This window comes from Corapipo altera, unplaced genomic scaffold (genome assembly GCF_003945725.1).
Source record: "Corapipo altera isolate COAL_440 unplaced genomic scaffold, ASM394572v1 22b, whole genome shotgun sequence".
NCBI lineage: Eukaryota > Metazoa > Chordata > Aves > Passeriformes > Pipridae > Corapipo > Corapipo altera.
In genome coordinates this window covers 22,516,140-22,543,497 of record NW_020884876.1, presented here as the reverse complement: position 1 = coordinate 22,543,497, position 27,358 = coordinate 22,516,140, and the positions used below count along the sequence as shown (strand labels likewise).

Genomic DNA, 27,358 nt, shown 5'->3' with positions numbered 1-27,358 from the left:
TTCTTTCCTGAAAAATAGATGTAAAATGATTGGGGATTTCTGGATGAAAAATGCTGCATAAAAGTACTATTTAGAAAAATTCTTTATACATTTGATAATGGCATTTGGTTAGGAGCTGGTTTTCCTCCTGAATCCCTTTAGAGCTAACATTTATCTGTTAGTGATCATACTTCCAACTCATTATTTGCCCAAAGGCGAACTTAATGTCTTCTGCAGAGCAGCAGGTATTTTATCATCATGCCTTGGACCAAATAATGAGGCTGTAACTTGAATTACTGGTTGATAAAACAACTGGACTCCCCACATCAGCGGGATTATTTTCTGTCATTGTAAATTTATTTATTACAGCTAAACTAAATTGATGTAAAATCTTAGTACATTCTGCCTGAGAAGGTAATTAAAAAGATAGCAGGGAGGACTTAACTGTGCCCTATGTATTGCAGGAAGGCGTGCATTGAAAGGAGCAATCTGAATGGAATGCAAAGAAAAATGATCATCTGGGAGGATATCTCCCAGCCCCGAGGGATTGCCATTCACCCATTTGCTAAGTAAGGAGTGAAAAATGCAGTTAATCATGAAATACTTAGGGAGGTTTTTTAAAAATGACCATGCCAGCCTTGCCCTTTTGAGAGTCAAAATGTGCATTAGTCTCCTTGTAGGTTAGTCATTGCATTGCAGAGCTCTGTGAACTTCATTGTTTCATTACTGGATTTCTCTTTTGAGTCGAGACATGTTCATTTCTCATACAGATTTAAAAGAAAATACCAGAAGCATTAATGATATTGTATGCAGTTTAAGCTAAAGCTTCATGAGCAACTAAAGTCACTCTGACAGTTTGTAAGGACCACACTACAAACTTCGATGGTTCCGTATCTATTAGTGTAAAGAAGGTAGTCACTTTTAACCAATAGTACTTACAAAGTAGTTTTTTGGCCATGGTTCAGTTTCTTAGGAAACTAAACCTAATCTACTGTTGTGGAGATTTGTTGATTTAAATGCACCTTATAACTTCTTAACTAGTGTCGAGATGATCACAGGAGATTTGTGTGTTTAAACTCTTGATGCAATTCTGTCCATCTTAATCAATGGCAAAGTCCATGGATTTCAGTCAATATGTCTGTAGTAGGAGCATTTTAAATATGTTGATTTTTTAAATTATTTTTTTGATGTTCATATCCTGCTATAACTAAGTACCCATGAATCAAGGAATGCAGCAAAGTTGGGGACGGTGTTTTGTTAGTTTCCCTTTGGACATAAAAGACCTGAAAGAATTTTTCAATAGAGGTTGAACATGATAGAGACATTTTGCAGGAAAACTCTGTAGAATGAGTAGGTTCTGGGGGATTGTTTTTAGAATTACTGGTAGATGCAAAGGGTACAAGGGAAAAGGGAAAAGAAAACATCACTAAAATCTTCATTTTTAGAAGGTTAATGGTGAAAGGATGAACAGATATTATGGCAATGTCCATAGCTGTAAATATTGAAGAGAGATTTGAAACACAATTAAGACTATTGAAAATACTGATCCCTGCATTGGCTACAGCAAAACTACTTCAGTAAATAAAGCTAAATGAATCTGTGGGTTATTTCAGTAAACCTGACAGAGGCAACTTATCCCTAGGAAGACTAGAGCTCGAATTTCAGAAGTAATTCGTGATTTTGGTATCCTCGTTTTTAAGTTGCCATCTAGCACTCTCTGTTTGTTGAAAAACAGTAAGCATCCAGTGAGTAACACACAGGAGTTTAGAGTGAGATCCTGAAAATCATGATTTTATTAAAAGAAGAAAATATACTGGCTTATTTTTTAAAGCCAAAATAACCTGTGTACTCTTGCTTGTTTTCCATGGGTAGTGGGTAATTTTGGTTCCATTTGTGTATTATTACGCCATCTTTTAGACAAGGTGCTGGCTAATGCATTGTCTTCTATTGTCTGGGTTTGCTAAACCACTATCAGCTGTCATGTGGAAAATCAAAAAGCAGATATAAAGATCTGGCAATTAGCATAGGTGGGAGTTGTTTTTCAAAGGTTTTGTGCCAGTGAACAGAGGATTCTGCATAAGTCCCAGTGTAATCACCTGGAGTCTTATGGCAAGTGTGAAAAGACCAGAAGCCAATATGTTTGCTTGAAGCATTCACTTTTTCTCCTGTGACTTGGGGCTGTATTGCTCTGATCTGACCTTTCTGCTTTGAAAGAACTCCATGGAGAGGAGGACAAACATTTGCTTACTGACTTCCCGTATTCATTTTGTTTTCCAAAGGAGATTATTCTGGACTGACATGGGGGTCAATCCCAGGATTGACAGCTCTTCATTAGAAGGCATCGATCGTCGAGTTATAGCCAGCACTGGTCTGGTGTGGCCCAGTGGAATAGCTCTTGACTACTTAGCAGACAAAGTGTACTGGTGTGATGCTAAGCAGTCAGTGGTTGAGAGCGCAAATCTGGATGGTTCTGGTCGTCAAATTCTTGCACAGAATGATGTAGGTGAGGTTTTGGCGTTGATAATTACCTGTCAATCTGTGTGTGTACTTGCATATGTGCATGGAAATTACTGGCCAGCAGCTGTGCTGTAGATCCCATACAACTCTGTTGAGGTTAATGGCCTCACTTTCATTCTTTATTCTGTTACCCAGCTGACCTTTATCCAGTTTAGCAAAAGTATGTCTTTCTAACATTGTCTGCTTTTACTAATCAGCTGCTTTGCATTGCACAGAGCACTTCTCTGCCTTCACAGAAAAATGAAAATAAGGAAAAATTTTAAAATGTGATTTACTTGTTTCATGCATGGCTGCTTAGTTTAATTCAGGTTTTGCTGTGTTTATTATATCAGTGAGTTATTTAGACATAAACTGAAAGACAGTTAATCTTTATTGTTAAGGTTCTAGAGCAGCAAACTTGCATCTGCAATGTCGAACACTGGAATGATTCTAAACACATTAGATATCAAATGAAAAATGATTTATACACTTTGCTGGTAGTTGTTATGGCTTGAGCAGAGTGAGGTCTTGGAGGAATCATTGTTCTCCAGTTCAGAAGACATCAAAGGGCCTCAGCAGAGTGACTTTCCAGCCTTCCTCTCTTTCCTCTCCTGTGCATATTTTGCTGTGCACTTCACCTTGCAACTGATCTGCGAAGAAGGACTTTGAAGCCTGAACAAAGTTTCACTTCGTTCCTCCACAAGAAATGGGACAATGTCTTACAGGAAGAAAACAGAGATGGAAAGCTAGGAGCACTGTAAAAACATGGGCTATGAGAAAAGAGATAGGCTTGGAGCAGTAATACAGCTGTTTGGAGGTGGGAGAAAAGGACATCAACACTGTATGCAAAGAAGTGAAAGAATTGAAGGCCTATAGGGGTATGAATTTAGAGAAGCAGAGAGACTTGATATCCTGATGTTTTGCTAATGCTTTTAGTTAGACCAGAATTCAGCTTTTTTTCTTGGACAGCTGTACACTGGAGGATGGGAAGGTGGCACCTCTTCATAGGCGTTCTGCTGTAACATGAATTTTTATTACAGCAGCTCCCTCTAGTGCTCCGGTACTGAGAGCTCATTCAGCACTGCTGCATGCAAAATAGGTAAATTACTTCTCTTCTGCTAACGCCATTTTCAGCTGTAAGTAAAACAGCCCGTTAGCACCTGCCCAAGGCAACGAACACAACCACTCCTGTTGTTTATGTAACCATTTAGGTTTGCACTGCTCTGGGAAAGGTTCATGAGATTATTAATTTTTTTTTTTTTTTGTTCTTGCTATCTCCATCGATTGACACTACCTTTCTAATTTTAATCTTTAATGTATTTGTAAATTAAGAGGTTAAGGAATTGCTGATCAAAGCACAGTGCTGTTTGTGGATAGTGCAAGCTATAGATCCTAAAACTATGAGCAAATGTTTGGGTGGGGACAGCATCTAGATCTTGGGCTAGTTGCTCAAATTCAATGGAAAGAAAAGCTAAGAACCAAGGCCGGTGATTAAGCATGGTTCAGTGGAGGTAGTGAAGTGTCAACAACATGCTCTTCAACTTAGCACATAAGAACACTTAAACAGTGTCTTAGAATTTTTTTTTATATAGGAGTGGGTTTTTTCAGTTTATTTGCAAGGTGTATTTTAGATATACCAACACATACTCCTTCTCCAAGGTTCTAATTTATCTGTTGTTTTGTTTGCCTGTTTGCTTAGCTTTGATTTTTTTTATTTTTATTTTTTTTAAACTAATACATTTTGGGATCCCAATTTCATTACTGAAATTAAACATCACCCAGTTGAGGTCTACATCAAAAAGCAAAAACACAGATCATAAAAATCAGGTGCCTACAAAACATACCTTTCAGAGAGGCTCAGACTGCAGCAGTACAGTGTTGTGCGCATGCAGACTGTGAGGAAGGATCAGCACCAAGCAAACCTGCTTAAGCCAGGAAGCACCCACTCTGAAACCTAGTGGACATCCACGGAAGAATAGTATGTGTTCTTACATTCCATTGCAAAAAGCTTGCCCAAAGTCTAATTTGAAATCAGGAGATTTCTAAGTGTACAGAAAGAATGTTTAGTCCTATATGGACTAATGACAATTTTCTATCATGAGAGAGATATTAAAAAGAGTCAGAATCATTTTGTAAAGATCTTTATGTCTGCTCTTATATATGAAAGTGTCCTTTGGATCCTGAATTGCTGCGCTTATCTCTGGGGATCTGAGTTTTCCTAGAAAGGATAATGTGCTACCAAGGAAAAGTTCCTGTTCCACTTGGGGTGGAATTTCTCACACCTACTGCTAGTCATGTAAGGTTGAAGCTGTTGTCTAGCATACTGTTGTCATCAGTGAAAAAAGAGGAAGCTACCCGGATGATCCATTGCCTCCTGTGGTTTGTGTTAGCTGTTTCTGTTAGTTAGCTGGCTACATGCACATGTGGCCCACTGTATTGCACTTGTGTGTACTTTTGGCGCTTGCAGAGACCACACACTGGGTTTGGGGTCCTAATGTGGATCTGTGGATACAGTGTCTGTAACTCCCAGGCTGCTCTGTATCAGTACACTTATGCAAGATGACAGATGACATGAGTTCCTCTCTTCCTTGTTGTGTGAAGACTGAAAAAGGAGCTGTGTACCTCAGCAGCTCTGTGCTGGGCCACTTACTGGCAGAGGAGGGAGTCACTTCAATTCTGAAAGGCTGGTCCCTATGCTGCCTCAAGAAATAACAGTGTCTGAGGTAGAAGGATTTTGCGAACTTCATCTTTTTGGAGATCACCTGAAGTATACAGACTGTACTGAGCCAGGCAATTGTCGTAACCTCCTTCACTAAGAGCATAAGTAACATGTGCCCATGGTCCATCGTTCACAGACACTTATCCCTGCCCCTGAGCAAACAAAGTGAAGAACTGGCTATGGCTATGCCCAATGTTAGAAGTTGACCTTTATGAAGACAATTCTTTTGTTTACATGGTTTCTTGTGTATGTTCTGCAGAGGTGGAAATGATAAATCTAATGTCTTTGTAGGCCACCCTTTTGCTGTAGCGGTGTTTGAGGACCACCTTTGGTTTTCTGACTGGGCTAGGCCATCACTAATGAGGGTGGATAAGAAGACCGGCCAAAACAGGGTACGTCTTCGAGGCAGCATGCTGAGACCCTCATCAATGGTTGTAGTGCATCCTTTGGCGAAACCAGGTATACTGGAAAAACTAAGCAGTCATTCCCTTCCAGCCTCTTCTTGTTCACTGATGTCGGTAGAATAGATGTCCTTGGGGAGATGATTATGTTCTCAGAAATCATCTCTTTTAAAAGCCTTGCATAGTCAGACTGGCATTTATTGAAAGCATCATCTGGGCATGTGTCCCAGGAATGCTGACAGTTTTTGTAAATTTATGTTCATGCCCAAGAATAGATGCTGGTCAATTGCCACGAGGCCGCAGTCTTTAAATTCCTATTTATCCTAGTTTATTAGCACTCCTCACACACACAAATAATAACAAATGCCATGGAGAAAGATTTTGTAATATCCATTAGTTTTGGATCAAATAATTTGATTTTCTCTTTGGAACAATTCTCCTGTAAGAGAAAAAATAATTTAATAGACTAGGATTGAGAGAAGGTAATCACAGGTTCCCTATGCTCTTGTAATGTTCTTTCAGGGAATGTTAGGACTCTAAATATTAAAGGAGAAATAATAAAGTGAATAAAATAATAACAAATGTGGTACATATATTAGATACAGAGTATGCAAATGTGATTTCCTGCCCGAGACTAAGTGATAATATCTATGCTTTACTATATGGATCTGTTGTTAAATAAAGAATTTAAAAAAGTGTTCTAGTTTTTGTCAGTCCTTATTCCTTTTCCCAGCTTTGCACATCTACATGAAGATGTTGACTAAAGAAGTAGCTTGTTAAGTTTCCTGTTTTTCTGCATTAGGGGCAAATCCTTGCCTTTATCAGAATGGAGGCTGTGATCAGATCTGTGAAAACAATTTTGGAATTGTACATTGCAAGTGCCATCCAGGATTTGGGAAAACTCAAGATGGAAAAACCTGTCATGCTCTGGATTCTTCCAACTCAACAGAAGGTACAATCTTCCAGTTCCAAAAAAGACCCTCCTTAAACCTTTGAGGATCCTGACAGATAGTATTGAAAAAATTCCCCTTGCTCTAACATAAGGAATGATGGGGTGTTGTCTTGGGACAAGTCTGACCACAGTAATTTTTTCCCTTGGCATTTTAGCAGTGAAAGAGAAGTGTGCAGTGCTGACAACTATTGTGAGCAATATGTCACATTCCTCCTCTTTTGCTTTTGGGGAAACCCACCAGTGAGTGGTTTTAGGAATGACTTGAGGTCAGAAACAGGCAAGTCTGGGAGGATACTGATGTTTATTTTAAAAGGAAACCACCATGATTATTGGAAAGTAGACAAGGGATAGAAAATCAGAAGGTTAATTCAGTAGATTTAAATAGTCTGTGTCACTTTTTTCTTGTAATTTTCAGGAAGTGTCTCTATGCACAAGGAGGTAGTGCCAATGCCACCACCAGAGATCGTGCTCCAGAGCACACAGAGCAATGGGATTTCTAAGGATATGGACAGTGGGCAAAAGCAGAAAATAATTTTTTTGATGGCTGAAATCATGGTATCAGGTAGAGTCTGATGATTGTCTTCCTTATATTTACTGTGAGTCTTGGAACAGGTTTATAGAACAGAAAGAAATCATAGACCTTAAATTAAGAAAAACTCAGTGTCAAGACTGGTGGCATTCATGCTCTTAACGTTCTTACAAGAAGTTGGGTCTGTGCAGTTATGCCAGGCAGGACTGCTTTTTTTGTTTGTCTCCATGTTCCTTTGCTATGTCAAAAAAAATTGATAATATTATCCTGGTCTAGAGAATAAACATTCTAATTTGGAACACTTGGAAAAGTCTCTCCCTTAGATTTTTCAAGTCTATTAAATACCTCTGAACAAAGCTGAAGTAAAACCATTGAATTCTACCTATGTTTGATGACACTAGATCATTAAATTTTCTAGGTTTTGAATACATTATTCAGAAATCCTTACACTAAATGACATGTCAACTCCATCTAGACAAAGTGAACAGCCCTAATGATTGTTTTGGCTTGTCATCAATAATCCTGGAGAGCTAAGTTTCAAACTTTGACTGTATGTTCTGGTTTCCTTAGTTTTTTGTTTGTTTAGTTGGGAGGGGGTTGGTTTTGTTTTGTTTTTTCTTTGATATATACACAGTACCTCTTTTGATCTTTCCAAATACATCTAGTGGATTGGGGTTTTTTTTTGCTTTGTCTATGCTACAGATCAAGATGACTGCACTGCACTCGAATGTTACGTCAATGCAGAGTGTGTTTTGCTGGAAGATGGTGCTGTGTGCCAGTGTTTGAAAGGATTTATCAGGAAGGGGAACTCATGCTATGGTAACAAAAGACATTAATATAACTTTCGGAAAACTGTCGACTGTGGGAGAGGAAGAAAATCTATCTTCTTTCACATTGGCAGCTCTGCTGTGTGAGCCATGACAGAAAGGTCAATAGTATGAAAGGGATGATGAGCAGAGAGCAGTGAGTTGAAATGGCTAATTGTCACATGCCTGATTTGCCCCTGAGTCATGAGAGTTAATCCTAATGATATTAACAAGACATAATGGGGATACTAGGAATAAAAGCATCATGTATTCTTTTTTAAAAATCGCCTAATATCATGTCCATAGACATGATAGATGATGTATAATTTAGAAGTTTGTATTAAGGAATCTCTTAAAAAATTAGGATTCCTGATGTTATGTTTATATAAAAGTGATGCTCTTTTTTCTTTCCAGCATTAGAGACTAACAACCATGCAACACATTGCTTAGGGTGGTCTTTAAATTTTTGGACTTGCATGCAACATAAATGGAAGAACTTTGTCCTCTCATAAAGGGCAGGAGACAAAGGTGTTAGAAAGAGAAAAAAATACCATTTGATGGATAAGCATGAAGACTAGAGGAGTTTATGTTGCAATAGAAAGGGAAAAAAATTGTAAGCTTATGTGTTCTTTCACAAAACAAATTTTCTCAGTGATCTTAAAGGTCTATTCCATCCTGAAGGATTTTATGATTCTTTAATGTAAGACTTTGTTTTGAATTTCTTTCAAACAGATTTTTTTTTAAAAGAAAGTGGTATTTGTGGAGCCTCTAGGTCTCCAGTTGACTCTCTTAGGTTCTTTAGAACATCCCCCTTGAATTTCATACCAAAAAAGACCACAAAGTCCTTCTCTTTTGATTTGCTTCAGATGCATAAATGACAAGTGACAGCACAGTCTGAGGGAGATTCACGATGTAGATGTTTCTCTTAATTGATTTCCTTGATGGTTTCATGACCCATGTGTCCTGTCTCCTTGTTTTATCTCACAGATGTTGATGAGTGTGCTGTAAATATGGACCACTGTGATCGAAATGTGTCGGGCTGCATCAATACGGAAGGGAGCTATGTCTGTAAATGCCTGGAGGGCTATACTGGGGATGGAGTCCATTGCTATGGTATGGGCATGTGTGAGGGCTGCACTGTGTCTGGAAGGCTGGGACAGGATGAATGAGCAAGAGACATATCTTATGATTTGGGCTAGCCTTCCAACAAGCTGTGAAGCTGTCGTCTGAGCTGTTCTGGTTCATTTTGAATAATTTGGTAGGGGCATGGATACTAACAGTGGCTTCTCCAGACAGCTGACATCTATCATTTCTGCCTTTTTGATTTTTTCCTCCCTGTTTGAAGTGTGGTAACCTCAGGAACTGATCAATATGCAAAGCCTGTAGTTGTCAGTGAATATCTTCTCTCATTGTTTGCGCTCTTTTTAGTAGTTATAGAAAGAGAGAGAGGAACAGTGAAGGGGAGGAGGGAAGTGGAGGTGAAGCAGTAGAGCTTTATTGGAAATCGTTGCCATGAATATAAACGAAAGCAGGTATTGAGTGTGTCATAATACTCATCAAATAATTCCAGGTCTGTTTAATAGGCATGAGGCTCAAGGTGTGACACTGACAACTTGAGTACATTTAGAGTCCTGTTAATAATCAGACCCACTGATTTTCCCATCCAGCTCTAATGCCAGGTCTCTAGTTCATTCCTTTACATCTCTTAAATTCTTAATCCATTTTAGTGGTAAATATGAACAGGAAGCCTTATCTCTCCAGTATTTGATTAGCACACAGTTTGTTCAGAGCTTTATGAGAGTCTTGGCTTCTCTTCTGTCCTTTCCTTTTTTCCTTTTTTCCTTTTTTCCTTTTTTCCCTTATGACCTAATTCAGAGCCATTATATTTGAACCAATTCTTATATAATCTTTGCTGGACTTTGGTTCTTCAACACTGGTTAGGATGGCTAAAAAATTAAGAACAATATCATTATTATTGACAGGATTTGGAAAGTATCAGAGGCAGAAGATTCAAGAAAGCCTTTTGCCTACAATGGTCAGAGACAGAGGTCATGTCTTTGAGAATGTTTGGAAGTGGAGATGAAAGTGCACACAGAAGTGACAAACTCCTCTTTCTTTCCCAGCACCCTACAGAAGGCATGCCTTCAGGCAGCCCTGGAATCTTTCTGTCTGTGGTATAGTTGCACAGCTAGAAGGATTGTGTTACCTTCCACTATTATTGAAAAACAATCTATTATCTTCCTGAAGTCTTGAAATCCAGAAAATAGTAAGATTCACAGCATTTTATAAAAACTACAATATTATTATGATGTAAACAGAACTGGAACTTATTTTGTGTTTGATGACTTGAAATGTATTATGAAACCCAGAAACTGGTGTGCCTTAGTACTTCAATTTTAGATGCCTTCCTGCATTCACAATGCATTCCTGCATTCCATTTCTATACTGTTTTGAGACCTATCATGTTAATTTTACTGTAGAAAAAGTCCCAGTGGTTTAAGCAATCATTTCACAAAAACTGGGGTAGTAGATCTGTGATTCCTCAAAGTAGATCTGGCACATATATTCTGCTGACAGTTCATAAAATGAATCAGAGGCTGACAAACTCTGGTATGCGAACGCTTTCAAAGGTCCCACCTTTGAGGGGCGTGCTTAGGTGTCTAGGAACACGCAGGTGCCAGCCTGGCAGGAGCTACTGCCGTGGGCTTTGCTAGAGAAGGCGTGGAGGCAGGGTGAGGGTATGCAGTAGGGTGGAGGTGAGAGGTATATATGAGCCTAACACTGGCTCTGAGCATGGAAACTCTTGTAATCGGGGAGCCTCTTCACAGTAATTCAGATCCTCACTCACTGAAGTGTTCACACAAACTGAATAAATATGTAGGTTTCTAGACCCTTTCCTTCTGCGTAAACTTTTTGTTTAGGTTGAACTAAGTGGATAGTACAGGGGGCAGCTCCCCACCCCCAAACCCTTCTGCTGTCCTTTTAACTGATGCTCTGAGTCATTTCATTCTTCTAACTGCAGACTGTTTGGGTGACAGATATTGATGAGTGCAAGACGGGGTCCCACACCTGTGGAGAGAACATGACCTGCACAAATACAGAAGGAAACTTCACTTGCTCGTGTGCTGATCATGCTTCTGGAACTGGCATCAGTTGCAGTGAGTAAATGGAGTGAGCAAATAAAATGAAGTGGCCCTTCATTAAGAACAGTGTTCTTGGATAAATCGTTATACTTGGAAACCAAGATATCCCTGTACAGTGACATACTGACCAGATTGTGGATGCATCTAACATTGCTTTAGGAGGCTGTTTTGAGGTGGACTAAGGAGACTAGATCTGAGTTTAGCTTGGAAATATCTACATTAAGGTTCAGTGTCTGAATGTAACAACCAATCTATCTAATGGCCTTTACAATCAAAACCAGAAGTAAATGCTCCTTGGAAGTAATATTTTCGGAGGTAATTTCAGTCTGTGTCATTTTTCAAATGCTCTGTGCCTTCCTTCCCACTGCAGAAGTCTAGCACAGAAACTGCACATTATTTAAGTCCCACTTGATTCTTCAGAAAAAACTTGTCTTTCAGATCCAGTCACTAATTTTTCAAAAGGGCTCTGAAACTCTTTAGAAAATCTGATTACCTGTTTGCTGAAGGGAGCTGCAGAAGTTTCAGCGCTAGTGACTATCTGACCCTCATTTCAGCGCCTCATTGTGGCAGCAGCATTCTTGGAAAATGTGGAGCTAAGCGACTCATTGTCTTACTCTGTGTCATCCCCCCTAGTCAGGGTGAATTTTACTCCAAATCAAGTGGCTGTCTGATGATGGAGGGACACTGTGTGATTGTCACAGATCTATTCCTGCAGAAAAACAGAAGGAAATTATGGCTTTCTTAAATAGAACATCTTTTCAGTTACTTAAGCTTTCAGTAGTTTCAGATGTCACTCAGAAAATGATGATTTTAAATGATGCATGACTCGGAAGTAATGCTTTCTAGGTCCCTCATCTGTCAGCCTGATTGCATGTCTTCGTAGGTGTTAACACGCTGGTTTTACTCCCTTAGCAATTTTAGCAAGATGCAATTTTCTTTGCAGAATGCACACACACCTGGGGTTCACTCATCCCTTTCCACTCATGCTCTTTGCCACGGCAGGCCTCCCGCAAATGAAATTTTAAAAAACAAATGTCATTGAAGGTCATGTTGCAATACAAATGGTGTGCAGCATAAAACTGATCCCATAATAGTGTGAAAGCAATTAGGTGTGTTTCTTCTAAGCCATAGTGCCAGAAATTCTTTGCCATGTATCTGTTCTGTTCTGACCTATAGATTTGATACAGCATCAATGTAGGCAAGAAAACACTCCTTTTCTGTAAGAGTATGTCTGCACTGTAGGTCATGCTGTGCAGAGGTATTAGTGCTACTTTTAAAACCAGCTAGTTTGGATAGCTGTGTAGATGACAGCGTGTGTGATTCAGAGCAAGCTACAGAATCCTTTAGAGAACTGGGTCCGTAGGGGTCCCTGCTTCCCCAGTTATGTTGCTATCTGTATGTGAGCTAGCCCTCTGACTGGTACTTCATGCATGGTAGAGATTTACCATACCCCACAGCTGCGTAAGTAGCAAAAATCATTTGAGTGTAAACATCTAGACAATTAATGCAGTTTCTCCTCAGAACTGGACTCACACGTCTAAATAGACAGAACTCAGTCTGTGGCTCTTTCATTGCAAATCTAAAATCACGCATATTTAGTAATTTGATCTCAATTTATGTGTGTTTGAATTTGATAGCAACATAAGCAAATAGTTAAAACACAAATAATTAATTGAAATTAGATATTTTTACCTACTTTTGTACCTTGAAGTTCTGGAACTCTTTTGTAAGACCACATTGCCAATGGGGCCAAAAGCTTGAGATGTCCTTGTGAAATCCTCTGTTTCAGAAACTACTGTTCCCCCAACTGTTGTCAGCAATGAATACTCTACACACGCTGTGCAAGGTGATATTGTAGGATGCCCTCCTTCGTACGAGTCATATTGCCTTCATGGTGGAGTGTGTAATTATGTTTCTGATCTACAAGACTATGCCTGCAAGTAAGTACAGAAATTTGTAGGTTTTGTTCTAATGAATGGCATCCTTATGGTGCTACCCTTAATTAAGTGCAGGCAGTGAAGAGTATGTCCATATTATCTGTTCATGCTAGCAAATAGAATTAGACTTTCCTCTTTTCTATAAGTGATCACTGTAAGTTTCAGTACCTGGCCATTCTGTTCACACCCATTGCAACTAATAGTAGGATTGGATTTGCTCCCTACGGACTTGATTCTTTACTTTGGAAATGGGAGGTAAGCTATTAAGTGATTAGTGCTCATGGCATTATAAAAGAGGTGCTTGCTGTCTCTCCTGTACGTATTGTGCTGTTGGTCTTGCTGCTCATGTGTAGCATTCAGTGGGGTGGAAGAGGACATCTCTGACTTTTCTTCTCTGATTGAGACAGGAGACCAGAAGTGGTGTCAGCATCTTCCCTTACAGTTTGAAGAGTCATGGTCCTCGGCAGAAAGGATACAACATAACAGCCTTCTTAAAATCAGGGAGGGTAGAAATGAGACCTCAAAAATGAGACCTACTTCTCCCCTCAATATTTTTGTGAGGCCTAAGTCTAGGTTCCCCAACTGCAGGCCTGATAAAAGGAAGCAGAATCATTTCAACTCTCTGGAAATCAGCCTTAGCCTGTTCAATGTGGCAGCCTAGTCCTATGGGCTAATCATTTCTTCAAAACCTTTAATGCTGCTGTTCAAGTCTGTAACTTGACTATATTTGAATCTGTACTGTATCTTTCTTCAAAATCAAGCATAAATGGGGGACAAATCCAATGCCTGCCTCCTCCCCTCAGGTCTCATCTGGTAAATGAGGACCTGTGCAGGAGATGGATGCTGTTCCATAGTAGGCAAATCTCCCTCTGTGTCTCAGTAATTCAGGTGGTCCTGGTATAACTCTGGAGTGAGGAGAGCAAGCATTGTGCTGAAGAGTTTCTTTGACCCACCACTCCCCCAGGTCTTCCTTGTACTGCACTGCAGGAACCCCTGTGCCAGTCCATTCCTGCAAGCAATGGCACATCCTAGGCTTTCTTATTTTTAAATATGAGTGCTCTCCATTGCCTACAGACCTCTGTACCTGCAAAAATATGAAAAGAATGTATCCCATGTACATACAAGGGAATGAAGTAGGTGCTTTGTGCCATGGATTTCCTAAGCTCACCAAAGACATTACATGAGATGGACTCATGGTCATCCCAAGTATCTGTTGTGAATTTTTAGTGTAAATTTTAGAGGCATTGAAAACTGTCTCCTTTTTTTTTCATCTCATTTCTTCTATTGAAACTAAAGAGTACAAAACTGCAGGACTTTCAAATTGGATCACATATTCTTTTCTTTTATTTGTTAGGTGTTAGTGCATAATAAGAATCCAAACGTACATATTATTCAGTTCTAGAAGTGGAAGCAGTTAAAAAAATTAAGGAGTGACCATACTTAGCCATGCTCTTGGGGGCCAGGCTTTGTATGTGGACCTTGCTGGCTTCTGACCTTGCTGAATTCTCACTAGATGGCAGCATTCATTCATGTAGGCTCTCATATACTAACCAGCAAAAGGAAGTAATAGAAAAATGTTATTTAGCAAAAATATCTAGCAGAAATCACATACCAAATGTGATTTGTATTTTTATTAATAAAAGATCTTACAGTAGAAAGTAGATCTTCCATCATATTTGGAATTCATCGTGATCTAATGTTAAAAACTTAGCCTTTTTTCTGCCTTGCAGCACGTATGCATTCTAAATTGTGACAGAATGAGAGTACTTGTGCCTGATTTAATAATGAATGCAGACATAATAATTTCAGAATATTAGGTAAAAGCTGCTGCTGGTTAAATCCTGTTTCTCTTGCTTGTTTGACTAGCCCCTGAACTTAAGTAAAATTAGACCAGTAAGAACTGTCTAATTGGGAGTTGAGCCCATGTTGCTGAGAGATTGTTACAAATTTAGTAGACTTTTAATTTTTTTCCATTTATTATTTATGTGTCTCGTCTTGCACAGTAAAACTAGGCTGGAATTCTTTTTGATGTATTCCTCACTTTCTAGTAATTTTAATTTGAGGGTTTGATGCATTGATAAGATATTTCTATGTTGTGTTTTACAATGGTAAAATCAAACAGATAAACAAAAACTACCTACAGAAGAACCTTGTAGTAAAACTAAATTTCAAGGATATTTCTAACCCATATGAGGGATTTTTAGAAACACTTTAATTTACCTTTCATTTTAAAGATTAAGATTAAAATTCAATTCCTTTAACCAAATCACTCTGAAAATATGAGTAAGTCCTATATTGCCTACTTGAAAGAAAAGAGAGCTTGCTGCTGGAAGCAGTTAAATGGAAAATCTTAGGGAAACACTAACCATACAGTAGGATTTAAGAGAAAATTATTTTTTTCCTATTTTTTACCCATTGGAATCTGAAAATTGTAATCTCTCTGTATAATTCTGTAGGTGATTCAATGACAGTAAAAAAAAATACTTGTAATACTGAATTATACTGGTTTTGACAGCATTCCTTCAAAGTCTTTTTGTCTTCACAGCTACTAAATTCAACCAGATATTTCTATAGCAGTTGCCAGTGGTAAATCAATATGCAAGGTCACTGAAGTGATGATGTGGGGTTTTTCCACTGCCACCAGTTACAAAGTGTGCTCATTTCCTTTGGCAGCTGTGTGACGGGCTACGTTGGGGAGCGGTGCCAGTTCAGTGACCTGGAGTGGTGGGAGCAGCAGCATGCCGAGCGGGTGAAGATGCGGAATATCACCATCACAGTGTGTGTAGCTGTGCTGGTCCTTCTGCTGCTTCTGGGGTTCCTGGCTGCCTACTGCCACAGGTAGTGCTTCCAAACACGTGCTGTGATCATGCGGCACAGGGGCTGAGTTGCTGCTGACTTTCACAGAGTGCTCATGGTGAAGAACGTGAGCTGTTCCTCAGCTGATGGAAAGCACCATATCAAGCTCTCTATTATTTTGCTTTGCAGTTATTGGTTGTATGAACAATGCAGAAAGTTCTGGCACGTCCTTGCCTGCAGGACCCACATTGGTGTTAGTGAGCAACATGGGTCTGGAGGGAAGAGGAATAGACCTCATTAGGTTTGCAGAAGAGCCATAATTTTTGTTGATGAGAGAGTTCAGGAACATGCTATCTGCTTCTTCCTTGGTTTCCCTTAAGAGCTCTGGATGTCTGAAACTGTCATGATAGGGTTTGGCTCTTAACTGCCACCTATCTCATTAGTTTGCTTTTGTTCAGTGTAGAGTGGCACCTGAAAGTTTCCTTGCCATTGAGAAAAGTAGCTTATTAACCTTCCAAAGCAAACTTCCACACTGATTATTCTACCAATGAACATGAAAACAATTTTCCTGGCAGTAGAAAGAGTAAAATCGGGGATGTGAACCTAAGCACATCTGTTGTAAAAGTACTCCCTGGCATTTTCCATGGCTGTTATAAATTGTGCAGGTTTGGGTTTCTTCTTGTGATAAAAGAATCCCTACAGTCACTATTTAAGAACCCGCTCTGATGTGAAATTAAATGTCATCGATGTCCCTTAGACTGGAAAGTATTAAGCATTTAATAAGTTACAGTCTTTTGGCCATGACCTTGGCAGGCAGCTGTTCTCTGAGGCTTGCTTAAATGCATATTTATATTTAAAAGTAAACACTAAAAAAGCCAGACGGCAACCAAATCAAGAGTCTCCTGCTGCATGCTGACCTGCCATCTGTGGTAGGATTTTTGTTTGTGGTTTAGATCAATTTTAAAATTAGACTTTCCTAGACATAAAAAGTTAAGCGACAAAAGAAGTTAACTATGGAAGCTAATGTTTTTCATTCTTAATTAATGGTTCTTGACATATTTAGTCCATAAAAGTAGAGAAGCTGCCAATGTTTCTTATATTCTATTAACTAGTGATAGAGGTTCAGAATTAAAGCTAAATGCAGCGTGGTTTGTTCTCATAACCTGTAATTCACATTTGAATCAGTGGATACATATAGAACAGAAAAATTGTGAGATTCTTATATTTCCCATATATTTCATATATTCCATCATGACAAATAGCCAGAATATGACTCATTTTAAGGTGTGAAGATATAAAATTTCTTCCTTCCTCTCTCTTCCAGATTTATGCTTCTTTCTTGCTAAATGCTTTTGATCAATACAACTATTTACCACAACAACAACTTTTTAATTACACGCTCGACTGAATTTGAACTGCAGCTTTTACTAGCATAACTAGATCAAAATTAAACCACTGATCTAAAATCCCTATTTAACTGGAGTCTGGAAGCCAGTATTTGGGTTGAAATTCCTATATCACTTTTTCACATAATCTACTATATTTTGAAATGTAGTGATTAAGTCTGTAATAGTCCTATTCTTTCCCCTGTAAAATGGAGATGACTATCTCCCTTTAATTGAAGGAAATGAAGCTGGAGGTCCGCATCTGCCAATTTGAAAAATGTGTGAACTGAAGGCTGAGTATTACTGAATTATTATGTTGATTTGTTCAATGACTATTGTCTGCAGAACAGCATCATGTTTTTCTTAATATTAGATTTAGGTAGTCTGACTGCATAATACACAAAGTTTCTTATCTTCCTTGGGAGGCAAGGAAATAACACTTCCCCCCACCTAAAAAAATAAATCTGAATCACAGATTTAACACTGACAATTCTTCCACCTCAACTGGCCAAGGCTACACAGAAATAGACAGTAGGACTGGGATTAGGATTGAGAAATTCTCTGCCTCTTGCCCGTGCTCAGTTAACTAGATTCCACTGCCCCATCTGCTTGTGCTCAGTTGAACCCGAAGACACCCATGCCCACCAAGTCTATCTGGCATCTGTTACTCTGGGCACTCTACAGTAAGATGCAGAATTAGTGATCCTCTTGAGCCGAGCACCCTGTCAAGACTGTGCCTGTGTGTGAGCTCTGTGCAATGGATTTTACAATTCTTGAGTAACAAATTTTGTAAGCACTGCGAGCTGCAATGCAGAATCCAAGCAGCAAAACATGAACAGCAGCCTTGCCACGATGTCAGAAAAAGTCAAAATGGACTAATTTGCCCTATTTCTCAGCATTCTGCTCTGTAGATACACCGTCAGATCCGACACCTGTTTGGTTTCATATTAACAGTCCCTGTCTTATCCTCTACAGGAGAAAATTACCTTTTTTTTTACATTTGAATATACAGAAATATGTTATAGAGAATCTGGGAGGATATCAAGGCTGGAAACAGGCCTTTCATATTTCCAGTAAAAAAGCAAAATACATTTACATAGTATTTTCATGAAGGGAGCAACATATGATAATTATGACGTATGCCCTTTCCCAGTTAGTATATAAAAGTTATATAGACAGAAAAGGAAAATTCCTAAAGAAAAGGAGAATTCCTGTTTTCTTTGGTGCATGTCTATGATATTTTATTAAAAATAGATCAAGTAAAAGGATATTGTAACCTAAGACTTCCAGAGTCTGAAGAGTGTAATATTAATTTTGTTAGCTGTCTCTTAGGAGGACAAAAAACATGTTTGCAAACTGAGTAAAGATGTATTGATTTGGATCTCAAGCAGGGTAAAACAAAATTTTATATTTGGGCCTATATGGGCTTTTAATACTGCCTTATAAGTGATTGCTGTCTAACTGGAAAAATAACAATTTTTGAATTTCTGAAACTAGCCATTTAGAGCTTACTGTTCTCACCTTTGCCATCTCCAAATTGTACTCATGGCTTTTTTCCTTTGCACTAATTCTGTTGGTCATGCATTTTTTCTGGAAGGTCTTAGTTCCAAACTTTTTGAGACTTTCAGTTTGTCTATTTCACAGTAACATCTGAAACTGTTGCTTTTCATGAATGGTGCAGATGAATACAGAAGCGACTTTCGTAACTGTAACTACCAATAGTGTACAGAAAGACAGTCCAATTTTTATTTCTGAGCTTCACTCACAAATGCTCTTCATTGTATTGGCTGAAACAAATCTTTATAAGAAGAATGTGTTATAGATAGAATAATATAAGAAAATGGAAGGCTCTAGTTAAAATTATGAGGCCTATTGTTCATTCTAATGAATGATCCTTTACAGATGGCACATTAGAACAAATATTTGTTCACTTCTTACTGACTTTTGTTTTTGACAAGCTGTTTGTTTTAACCACTGTGTGGTAATTGAAATTGTGGTAAGAGTAATGCAGCCTTTCAAACTAATAAAAGAAAAAAAATATATGTCCCTTCTGTAAATACTGACAGAATAACATGTGAAAAAAAGCATCTTCTGTTCTTCCCAAAGCAAAATAATTTACTTCATCTTTTGTTCTGTTGCAGAAGTCAAAATTTGTATAAGAAGAATCTCTATGCAGAAGCGATAAGAGATGCCAGCAGCCGTGCTGACAATGAGAACGTGACACCTACTAGCAACAAGTCTCTGGTAACTATATTAATGTGGAGTGGAAAGGGAATCAGGAAGGATCAAAGAGTGTTAGGGATCCACTTGAGATTATCCATCAAATAATTCACATCTTAAATACATTAAATAACTGCTAGAGTCATCAAGTGCTTTGCTGTGAACCCTAGTTCATCTTACCTCATTGTTATCCCTCAAAGTTCACAGCTGCCTGGATGTATTGCAACCATTAGCCAGTGTTATTGTTAGCTTTGAATACAACAGTTGGGGAACTGTGTTCTAAATTAAGGAAATGGCAATGTGATGACATGGCATATCACAGAGTTATTTTCACAGGAAAGTATGCCCTCTGTAAAAAAGGCTTCTTGGAAGCCAAGTACTGTTTGTGCTACATGAGATGTTGAACTTTATTTTGGAGGTTGATAAAATTAAATGTTCTGTATTAGAAGCTGCTACCTTGCAGAGAAAAACAACCAAGATTTTACTGGATAGTTTGGAAGGATATATGAAATACTAACTTTACACTGGTGTAGGTAAAAATGCCACCATGCTCTGGTTGTACACGACTCTTTCTTTTGTCATTTTTTAAGCTGCATTTGGCCCCATAAAATCTGGTCTAAGGTCATGATTCTCACTGGCATTAGAATGACATTACACTGCTGGGTGATTGCAATTGGAACTTGAAGCTGACAAGTGACATAACTTGCATCTGTGGCCACTTCTATGCCTGGTCTGAGATTCCTTTTTCAGAATGGCCTCACAAGCAGTTTAGGTAGTTTCTGGCAGGAATTGTGACTGGGTAGCCACTGGAAGACACTATCAAACATATGTCAGTAGCGCTGAATTGACTTGACCCTGATTATGACGTATTGTTCCTTAGCTGGTCTCAACTGCATACTCTGGTGGATCTTTTATTATCAGTATTTTTCCTCCAGGTACTGGATAGCAAATGTGCTGAATCATGGCAATGTCATCATTTGTTCACAGCAGAGGCAATATCCACAGCTTGCAAAATACCTGAGGTTGGGAAAATCAGAAACATTTGTTGGGTCTGAGAACAGCTTGTTGCCTGGGAGCAGTGCTTTAGGAGGCCTGATGCCCATCAGCTCTGTCCCCACCTGCTGTTGACCCTGTAGTTAATGCGAGTTGCCAGTGACATTTTTGCTGAATATAGGGGTAGTTAAACAGCTAAGCAATGGACTGAACCAACAAAAACAAATCTAACCTAGTCATCTATTACACACTCGTGTTTTATTTCAGCATGCACTGGAAGATATCAAATCCATTAATAAAGTAATTTACTGCAAATGGCTTGTGTCAGACTGGAAGAGGAAATCACTGACCCCTTGCTGATTATTGCTGCTTACACAGTAATGGATTCCTCTGGTTTCATGCATGTGATTTTCTCTGTGCTGATATAGCCATTAATTGTTAAGTTCACCAGGGCTTCATGCATGAATGCAGTCAGGTTAGAAACTGTAGAGTTGCCAAAAAACAGTGGAAGCAGGGAAGTTGTCCGTTTCTACTGTTCACGGCAAGTGGATTACTGGAGAGCTTTATGTAAAAAAAGAGATTATACTACATCGGGGACAGAAAACTCTATATGTCCTCAACTCCTAAGGTGCTGAAATAGTTTTTGGGTGCTATTGATCTACTCAATATTAATGATCTTAATGAAGGACTTCATATTGGGACTGGATGATGTGTATGCAGTAACTGTGAAGAACTCATGAATTTCACTCATTTGGTAGTCCACAGCGCTACTGCTCCTTTGTGAGGCTGGTGAGAGAGAGTGAAAAGACTTTCTTGTTCTTGTCCATCTGGGTTAATGTAGAGCTTTTGTGCTATCACACATATCAAGTGTTAGGTACTGTGATACTGAAACTATACCTATAAATTTTCCAGGTGTCATTCACTTTTCCGTTCACTTCTGTTCTGCCGGGTGAGAGTACCTTTAGCAAGGGGTACGCCTACATATATTTTCCAGGTTCATATTGAAGTTCCATAAGCCAGGGTAGTCCTACTGATATATAAGCCTCGGTAAACTCCTGCATGTGCCTGGATTTTGGTGCTGTTCACAGACTTTTCATCCAAGTGTTTTGTGCTGCACAGATATTTTGCAGAGCTCAGTCTGTCATATGTGGGTTAGCAGATGTAAGCCTACAGATTTTATGTAAATGAACTGACGCCTAAATAGGCATACCTGCTACATCTATACACTATCCACATAAATCCACCAGTTATCCACCAGGACCCCCAAATCTGTCTTCTGTTGGAACATCTTATTTACAGATATTTTCTCTTCCTTGTCTCTGTTCTTTAAACATCACCCCTTTACTGGGTTTTCCTCTTTCTCCCTGTACAATTTCAGCATAGTGCTTCACATTGCTTTCCTTTACCTCTGTTTTTTCTGTTTTCCCCCTGGTCTTTTCAGCATGTTTCCCCAGAGGGTCTCATCTTCTGATTTCACGGTCACTGTGGGATGATGGAACCACACACCCCCAGGTGGTGTTGAGAGCCAGAAAGGGAAACTCACTTCTTTCCCTCTGTTTGATGATTTCCTGCTGTCTGGATTCCTGCAGATCTTTTTAATACTTTAAAAATGGCCCTCAGTACTATGGAGAGGGTTGATTTTCATGAGCTTTTGTTCTTGCACCTGGAAGTGTTGATTTGCAAGGCAAGAGAGTTGGTAGTTCTTTACTGGACTGGGACTGTGTGCTTTCCAAAGAAAGACTGAGGTTGTCATCAACTCAAATGTTTAATTATCTGCAGGGGAAGGGCTATCCCAGAAGCCAGGATGACCTTTTTCCCTGTTCTGTGGTTGGGTGTGTGGCCCTTCCAGTTTGCCTCTTGGGTTTCAGAAAACCAGTGCATTTTATATTAATTTGGGCTCTGCATATTTTGTGCATATTGTATGTATTTGCAGTTTGCGGTTGTTAAGGAGTGTAACAGTTCTCTGGAGACTAAAGTGGTTGATCTAATTGAGTGTGAGACAGCAGATCCTCATCCTGCCTGTCCTTCAGAATCTGGTGAGTAGGATTACCTACCTTATTAGGTCTCTCCTCACCTTGTACCAGCAGGACCAATGGCAGATAAAGGAGATGGAGAAATCAAAATTTTATTTCTAGCCTGTTTAAAGCTGCTGTGCACAGCAGGTGCTATGTTTGTATTGCTGTTAAGGACTATTCAGTCCTTCACTTTGCAGATTAGTCATGAGAAACCACACTACAATAGTGCTTTCACACTCAGAAGAAGCCAGATACCTCTTGTGATAGAATAATATTGGATTTTTGCATCCATGTAGACCTTCACAGGTTTGCAAGTGAAGTTAAGCCCATTTTACTGTTGGGTAATGTATATCTGCGAAACAGTATACTTTGACAACCCTTATTAATTCAGGCAGGATAACTGAAAATGTATGAGCAGTCCAGGACGACTCCTGCGGCAGCAACTGCAGTTCTGCTTTTTGTGTTAAATAGATGTTTGACTGCTTGGGTTGTGTTTGGTGCTTAAACAAAAATGAGATGAATGAACAAGATGTGCCTCCCATCCCTCGCCCAGAGACAGCAGGTAGCATGAAGCACACAACAGGCTTCCATGGCCCACAAGTTACCAGGTGGACCATTCTGAATTTTAGGAAATATTGCCTTATAGGTGGCAACTGAATCACTTAATGCTCAAATGATGAAAACTGATGGAGAAAGACTGATATCCTTAACCCTTTATCTTATTTACCATATATATCTCCTTAGTGCAGAAGTTACTGGAGAAGCCAGTTTGCCTCAGTCACTTAGAAATACACAAAGACAAATGTTTGAGGATACTTGAATGGGCAGACATCTTGCAAGATTTTCAAAATTCCCAATCCTGTCCTTAAACATTGGGTAGTCCCTTTATTCATCAGTAGAAAATATGCCTCACATTTACTTAGTTGGACTAATATTGTGAACATGTTTAGAACTGTACTGTCCAGCACAGGAAGACTGATGTTTCCTGTTAGGAGACTCTGTTTTCATTTATAGTTTTATCAGATGCAGCTATTGGAACAGAAATTTCCCATGATAGGTGTCTGATTTTTACCTGAAAATTTTAGCAAAAGTGATTCAACCACCTTAGACAAAAAGACTGGTGATTAATCTGGATTTTTGGTAACATGTTAAAGGAAGTTCTTATACCATGCCAGAGAATAATTCCAAGATCCTTTGACTTTGAAGTGGGGACTTTAATTGTGCCAGGTGGGTAGTCTTCCTGTTATGGGCATGCCTTTCCCTGTTACGAATTAAAAGGGAAAACCACAAAAACCTAGGACAAGTAATTTCTTAAAATCAGAAGCAAGTTCTTGACTTTGCTTGTTTTTATGTTCTTTGACATGAGTTGGTATTGCAATTTTCTGGACCTGATTCTGTGCTTTCTTTCATAGCTTTCTTCTCTCAAAGCTGTCATTACTTTTCTTTTAGCTTAATTGTGGTGAATCTTCTCAAATGGCTTTCAGTAATACATATCCATCTTTCCTCCAGCGGAAGAACAGCCTATAACATATGACAAAGAAGCAGAGACTTTGACAGAAGAGAAGAGAGAACAAGGACATCAGAAAGACGTTCCTGTTGGTCAGAAATCATGCCAGCCCCTGGGAGTGGCGAAGGGCCCTCCCCAGATTCCCTGGAGCATCCATCCCAAGCCCCTGCTGGAAAGGGAGCCCTGCACTCTTACCCCAGCCAGCCTGCTGATGCAGCCAGACTAGAAGCAGCCTGGGTTTGAGTGGGAAAAGAAGGAAGTCAGCAGAGAATGGGAACTCACAAAACACTGAAACAATACTCATTTTTTCACGAAAATTTGCTTTTGAAAAAAACCCCACAAATCAAAACCAACTAGAGAAGTCCTTGCCACTCCTTCCCTGTCATCTCTGCTTGGAAGAGTTACTATGAGCAATGTGTTGGCAATGAATACTCTATAAACATCACTGCTGCTAATTTCATTAACTGCCTGTTACAAGGACACTGAGGGGAAAATAGACAAGTGAGTGATTTATGAGTGATAAATATTTTCTTAATGGAGCTTGTTGTGAGTAGTGGTCTTCACACACACACACAGAGTCTAGAAACTGCCTAGAAAATGGGTCACAAGGGCAGCTACAGAGAAACAGAAATGGAAGATGATGCAGAAAAATTAGTTCAAAATTAATGTTTTTATTAAAATACTGTTCATGGACACTATATTCCTCTCCTCAGTGCTGCTGACAGGCCAGTGTAACTTCCTGGACTTCACCTGAGATGTTCTTGTATCTGCTTCCGTGAGCAAGCACCAAATGGGATCTTGCATTTCTCGGGTTTGGTGTGCTGTAGGATGATTTGTGGGCATATGTTATTAATGGTGGGCAACATTTGAGGGAAAAGGTGATTCTTCCATTTTATTTCCCAGTATACACTGGTCCCTCAGAGCGTAACAGGATTGTCTCTGGACCGAGGAGGTGGGTCTGTGTCTCCTTTCAGCCCTGTGAAGAGGAAGGTACTGGAGCTGTCCTGGCCTCACAAAAGTGTGTCTGGCATCAAAACCTGGTCCTTTATGTAGGACAGTGAGAGGACAGAAGTGCAGCCAGTTGCTGTTCCAAAAGAACAGGAGGAGTGGGTCAAAAAACCAAAAAAACCACCTCAGTTTGGACTGACTTCCACTCAGCTGATTTTTGCTGCCTGTTAAATTCAAGGGAACAATTGGAAAACTAAACCAATTTTTCTTGTAACTGTCTTTCTAACAGCTACTGTTCCCTTCCAGTTATTTACTAAAAACTAACTCTCTTATAAAACTCTGTTGTATACAGAGTTGTAGCTTAACTGTTTAACATAAGATTAGCTCAGTTGGTCAGAGCATGGTGCTAAGAATGCCAAGGTTGTGGTTTTGATCCCCGTAGGGCCATTCACGTAATAGTTGGACTCTATGATCATTGTGGGTCCTTTCCAACTCAGAATATTCTGTGATGTTAAGTGATTTTCAGCACTTGTCTTGAATTCCTGTGCCATTTTCAGAACATTTTAGAAGACATCTGGAAATCAGCTAAATTACTAATAATGTTTTTATTATTTGTATGGTACCTCTCAGTTCTCTGTCTTTGAAGCCTACTACTGTAACTATTGGACACCTCCTTTAAACTCTGCTACAGTGCCTACCACTAGTGTTCCTTGTAATTCATTAGCTGGTTAATAGTGGCAAATATTATTAATTTGTGTGTTTGCTATCCTGCTTTTCTGGGGTTTTTTGAATCCTCCCAGAAACGTATGGGATGCTGTAATTTTTATACCAGCTCTGTAAGCCAACATGGGAAAGAGTATTGAAAGGCTCTTACCTCTTATCTAAAACAGTAACACACTTGAGTAACTTTGTGAAGCTAGTTCTGATTTATGTTGGTGTAAATGGTAAGAACATTGAGTCCAAGGTGTCAGAATTACAAAAATTATAATCCTCTGCTGTGTAGATGGTTGTCTTTGTCTTCTAAAGTGATTTTTGCAGGTGGTTTTGAATTGTTGAGTCTGTTTTCTAATCACATTCATTCTGAATTCAGAATAAACTTGTAAAATAGGCATTTCCAGAGGTTAGTTGGAACCAACAGCTATGAAGACTCATTCTCCTGTGTGAGTGGCAACAAGGGTATTTCCACGGAAAGAGAAATGGTTTAGAAATGTTGGCACACTAAACTGTGCTCAGGAGGAGGAAACCACCGTGTTGAATCATTAGTATTTGGTAGATTTGATTTTAAGTTCAGTATAGTTTAATTTAATTAACATTGTTAAAAGAATCTAGTTTGGATTCCCGTCCTTCAATTCATTGATCTTGTGTATTTTGATGGGAAGAGAGTCCAGCTGTAAAGGCCCCAGTTTAGAAAAGCATTTTGTTTCCATAAGAGTTACACAGTAAAAAGACTTTAATCCCTGCACTTTGAGTTTCTCTGTTGAAGTATGTTTGTGAGCTTAAAATCCAAGTAGTGTGTTGAATGACAGTCAACATTTAGTTGGAAGTTTCCCCAATCAAAGGAAATAAAGATTTGTAACTTTGAAATCTGACTAAATAAAGATGTTTCAGACTCCTTAAAAATTAGTTTATTATTCTATCCTGGATTTTTGTTTACTTTGCTTTTCTTAAGTCCAAGGATCTAATTTTAAGTTGACAGTATTCTTTAAAGAATAAGATTGCGAAACCTATTATTTGTAATTATACTGTTTGGACTTTTAAATGTTTCCTAAATTCAGCTCTAAATTCAAAATAATCTTTAATGTAAAACCTTGAAATGATATTTCAACACAAATATAATATATTTGGTTTATTTGTATGTTTATAAAGCTATTGATTTATAAAATAAAACAAACAAACAAACAAAATCCCTGATGTCCCTCTTTCTTTAAGAGAAGAGAATGCACAGTTCTGGTTTCAGTTGACTGATATCATGTGTGTTGACAGATCCACTGGTTTCATGAAGTCACAGTGCATAATGTGTTGGCTCAGCATTGCAGATATGGGGTTCTTGTTCTCCACTCAGAGAATCTGTTCTAATGAGGATTATCTGCTGTAGCTCACAGGTAGATCCAACCTTGAATACAGTAAGTTTTTATGTATTGTTTTAGTTATACGTTCCCACAAACCAGTAAAAGCCATGTTCTCCTTTTTGTGCACATTTAAATGACTGTTATGAAGGTTGCTGCTTGTTTGTATAGAAATATTAACCATGGCTTCACTATGTTTTTAAATTGGTTGCCAAGATGTTATTCTCAGGCTTTACATGCAAGTGTGTTGAACTAAAATAGTTGAATCCTTGAGGTTTTTTAGGCTAAATTTTCTTCACCAAAAAAACTTTTTAAATTATCAGAATTTCTGGGTATGTAGCAAACTTAGTATTGACCTTAAATTGGTGTACTCTGACTTTTAAAAATGAAATTAACTTGTGATATATTAAGCTGTAAAACATAGTGGGAGAAAAGCTTGACAAGTCCAAAGTAAGAAAACTATGGG

The 27,358-nt window shown here is 38.8% G+C and overlaps 1 protein-coding gene across 2 annotated transcripts in view; it reads left to right on the top strand.

The window, feature by feature from the left end:
• Positions 1 to 26,713, top strand: part of EGF (epidermal growth factor) — a 58,734-nt gene extending 32,021 nt beyond the window's left edge. Inside the window, exons 13-25 of one of the 2 annotated variants that reach the window (XM_027635939.1) lie at positions 444 to 548; positions 2,259 to 2,482; positions 5,486 to 5,653; positions 6,398 to 6,547; positions 6,963 to 7,109; positions 7,779 to 7,895; positions 8,870 to 8,995; positions 10,921 to 11,040; positions 12,815 to 12,965; positions 15,636 to 15,800; positions 19,285 to 19,387; positions 22,290 to 22,392; positions 23,881 to 26,713. In XM_027635939.1, coding sequence (XP_027491740.1) covers positions 444 to 548; positions 2,259 to 2,482; positions 5,486 to 5,653; positions 6,398 to 6,547; positions 6,963 to 7,109; positions 7,779 to 7,895; positions 8,870 to 8,995; positions 10,921 to 11,040; positions 12,815 to 12,965; positions 15,636 to 15,800; positions 19,285 to 19,387; positions 22,290 to 22,392; positions 23,881 to 24,104 — 1,903 coding nt within the window. In that variant the 3' untranslated portion in view covers positions 24,105 to 26,713. The remainder of the gene's footprint in view (positions 1 to 443; positions 549 to 2,258; positions 2,483 to 5,485; positions 5,654 to 6,397; positions 6,548 to 6,962; positions 7,110 to 7,778; positions 7,896 to 8,869; positions 8,996 to 10,920; positions 11,041 to 12,814; positions 12,966 to 15,635; positions 15,801 to 19,284; positions 19,388 to 22,289; positions 22,393 to 23,880) is intronic. The other variant, XM_027635940.1, reaches the window with a different exon arrangement.
• The last annotated feature ends 645 nt before the right edge of the window (positions 26,714 to 27,358 follow it).